Source organism: Neophocaena asiaeorientalis, unplaced genomic scaffold, assembly GCF_003031525.2.
Source record: "Neophocaena asiaeorientalis asiaeorientalis breed wild unplaced genomic scaffold, Neophocaena_asiaeorientalis_V1.1 scaffold87, whole genome shotgun sequence".
Classification (NCBI taxonomy): Eukaryota; Metazoa; Chordata; class Mammalia; order Artiodactyla; family Phocoenidae; genus Neophocaena; species Neophocaena asiaeorientalis.
Window position 1 is genome coordinate 1,827,049 of NW_020175432.1, and position 2,810 is coordinate 1,829,858.

At 48.9% G+C, this 2,810-nt stretch overlaps 1 protein-coding gene across 5 annotated transcripts in view; it reads right to left on the reverse strand.

Moving 5' to 3' along the window:
* The window catches only part of HAUS8 (HAUS augmin like complex subunit 8), a 21,908-nt gene that overhangs the window by 13,898 nt on the left and 5,200 nt on the right, over positions 1-2,810 (reverse strand). For 3 of the 5 annotated variants that reach the window (XM_024767670.1, XM_024767668.1, XM_024767672.1), the window contains exon 3: positions 1,209-1,276. In XM_024767670.1, coding sequence (XP_024623438.1) covers positions 1,209-1,276 — 68 coding nt within the window. The remainder of the gene's footprint in view (positions 1-1,208; positions 1,277-2,810) is intronic. The other 2 variants (XM_024767671.1, XM_024767669.1) reach the window with 1 other exon arrangement.

The window sequence follows — 2,810 nt, forward strand, 5'->3', positions numbered from 1 at the left end:
TGGTGACAGAGTGTTCTCTATCTTGACTGTGGTGGGTCTGTGACTGGATGTGTTTTTCAAAACTCAGAGAACTGTACGCTGAAGAGTGACACTTCCTCTATGTAAATTACACCTTAATTTAAAAGATGAAAAAAAAAAGAAAACGGAGAAGCTCTTAAAGATCTAAAATACTAGAACATGCAAACACATGGGGGTACTGTAACCAAGTTTGCCAGGCAACGTTAACATTATGAAGTGTGGACTAGTATTCTCTGTTGAAAATCATCTCAATACTGTAAACCACAGACTCTGGGTAAGGATGTGTCAATGTAGGTTCATCGATTGTAAATATGCCCCACTCTGCTGCGGGATGTTGACAACAGCGAAGCTACACATGTGAGGGGGCGGACAGGGGTGTGTATGAGAAATCTCTGTACTTTCCACTCAATTTTGCTTTGAACCTAAAACTGCTCTAAAAAAATTAAGTCCATTAAAAAATAAATCACTCCAAGAAGCATATCAGTTTGCATAAAGGTATCTTCAAGCCAAATCTTAAGCCACATTAACCTGCCATTCACCCTACCAGAGTAAAAGAAAGGCAGCAGAAATTAATATTTAACTAAACTTTATCATAAACAAAGATTTGGAAAATGGAATAACACAACCTTCGCCACGCTACCCGTGCATACACACTGAAACAAAATATGTCATTGGGGAATCTAATGAATATTTTCATTAAACATCATACAAAACAGGTTCCCAAGTTGTTAAGTGTTTCAGGCCATCATTTTCAATGGTTTCATGGTTCTTGTGGTGTGGCTAGTTCACTGAACGCTTCCTGTAACACTGGGTGATTCAGCCATGTCTTTTTTCCCCTTAAACCCTCTCTCTAAAACCCTACGGGTATTTTTTACAATACCAACCAAGGCTGGGTAACCACGTGCCAGGCATTAGACAGAACTGTTTCAGGACAGAATCCAGAAAGGAATTACCGGGTTGAGAGACAGGAATAATTTTATGATTCACCAGAGATCATGGCTTTGCAAAAGAGATTCTCAAAGTGATCAGCCACCCAAGACAGAGATCCCTGCCTTGGCACGAAGGGCATGACAGCCCCAAAGGCAACTGGACCAAGTCCCCAAAATGCTTCTTTCAGGACCAGGCTGTGCCTGACTTGTCTCAGAATTCCAAGTTCGTCAGAACTCTGTTCAGAACTGTTTCAAACGTACATTGTATGTTACCTTTTTGGTGGTTTTCTTCTCATACTGCAAGTACCGGGACTCAACCACTCTTCCACCTGTGGGGGACACACTGTTGGTTTATAATAAAACTATGACATGGACTGTGAGGACCCACCATGCACCTAGGATGCCCGCCCCGCACCCCGAGGGCCGGGTGCTATCAGCCCTCCCCGCTCAGCCTCAAGCATGTATGGGACACCTACTGTATGCAAGAACATATATGGAGGGAGTTCCTTGGTGGTGCAGCGGTTAAGAATCCGCCTACCAATGCAGGGGACACAGGTTCGAGCCCTCGTCTGGGAAGATCCCACATGCCGCGGAGCAACTAAGCCCATGCGCCACAACTACTGAGCCTGTGCTCTAGAGCCCACGAGCCACAACTACTGAGCCCTCGTGCCACAACTACTGAAGCCCCCACACCTAGAGCCCGTGCTCCACAACAAGAGAAGCCACCGCAATGAGAAGCCCATGCACTGCAACGAAGAGTAGCCCTTGCTCGCCACAACTAGAGAAAGCCCACGCATAGCAACAAAGACCCAGCACAGCCAAAAATAAATTAAAATAAGTAAATAATAAATTCTCTTTTAAAAGCTTTTTTAAAAGAACATATATGGAACACCTACTGTATGCAAGAACATTTATAGGATACCTGCTGTATACAAGCACCCGGGCTAGAAGCGGAGACACAGAGACCCACAGGAGCTATGATCAAGGAAGATCAGGAATATGTGCCAAAGTTCAAAACAGAAAGTGGACTCAGGGGCAGGGCAGGGAAAGGAAGAAAGATCTTCCAAAGATGGCCACCTGCTCTCCTCCTCTTCCCTCCCCAACTCACTCCCTGTGGTCATGACCCCAACTGCCCTTCCCCCACAAGCCCATCTATGACCCACTCATGGTACGGCCTTTCACATCCCCCACCCCCCTCACCTAGCTCAGGACCACTCTCCTGAGACACACTAGGCACTGACGCTCTTCTCGGACACGGCTGTATCCCTTGGTGACAGCGCAGCCCCAGGTGCCCTTCCATCCTGATCCTGGGGCGCTGAAGGTGTGTGAAGGAGACACATGTGTCCCCCCAACCTCCAGGGGCTCTCGCTGCAGTCCCTGTGATCATCCACAGTCCTCTGTTCTGATCCCCCACCCCCTCTCCCAGACCCTCCTGCCCACTTCCTACACCGGGCCATCCCTCTGGTCAGCTGGTAACCTGTTTCCTACTTCATTGGGAAGATATAAGCAGCCCCAGGAGATCCTCCCACCTGGGCATCTAGCTGCCTCCCAACCTCAGGGCCATATCCTGGGACCCCCATGTGGAGCGACCTCTGTGCTTTGGGGTAAAACCAACCCCCCAACTCTGGGTGCTAGAGCCCAGCCCTCACTCCGTTAGGAAACTGCCCTAGCAACCCCTCTCCCCCTGCCCCACCCTGTATCACCCCACTTCCTCTCTCCAATGGTCACACTGTTCATCCCCACGCACCCCAGCCTGGCTCTCACAGTCACCACGGCACCAAAGAAACTCCTTTCATCCAGACCACAGAGATCTCCCTGCTCTGATGCCCACCCGCCCCTTCTCAGCCCTGGTTCTGAGCCAGG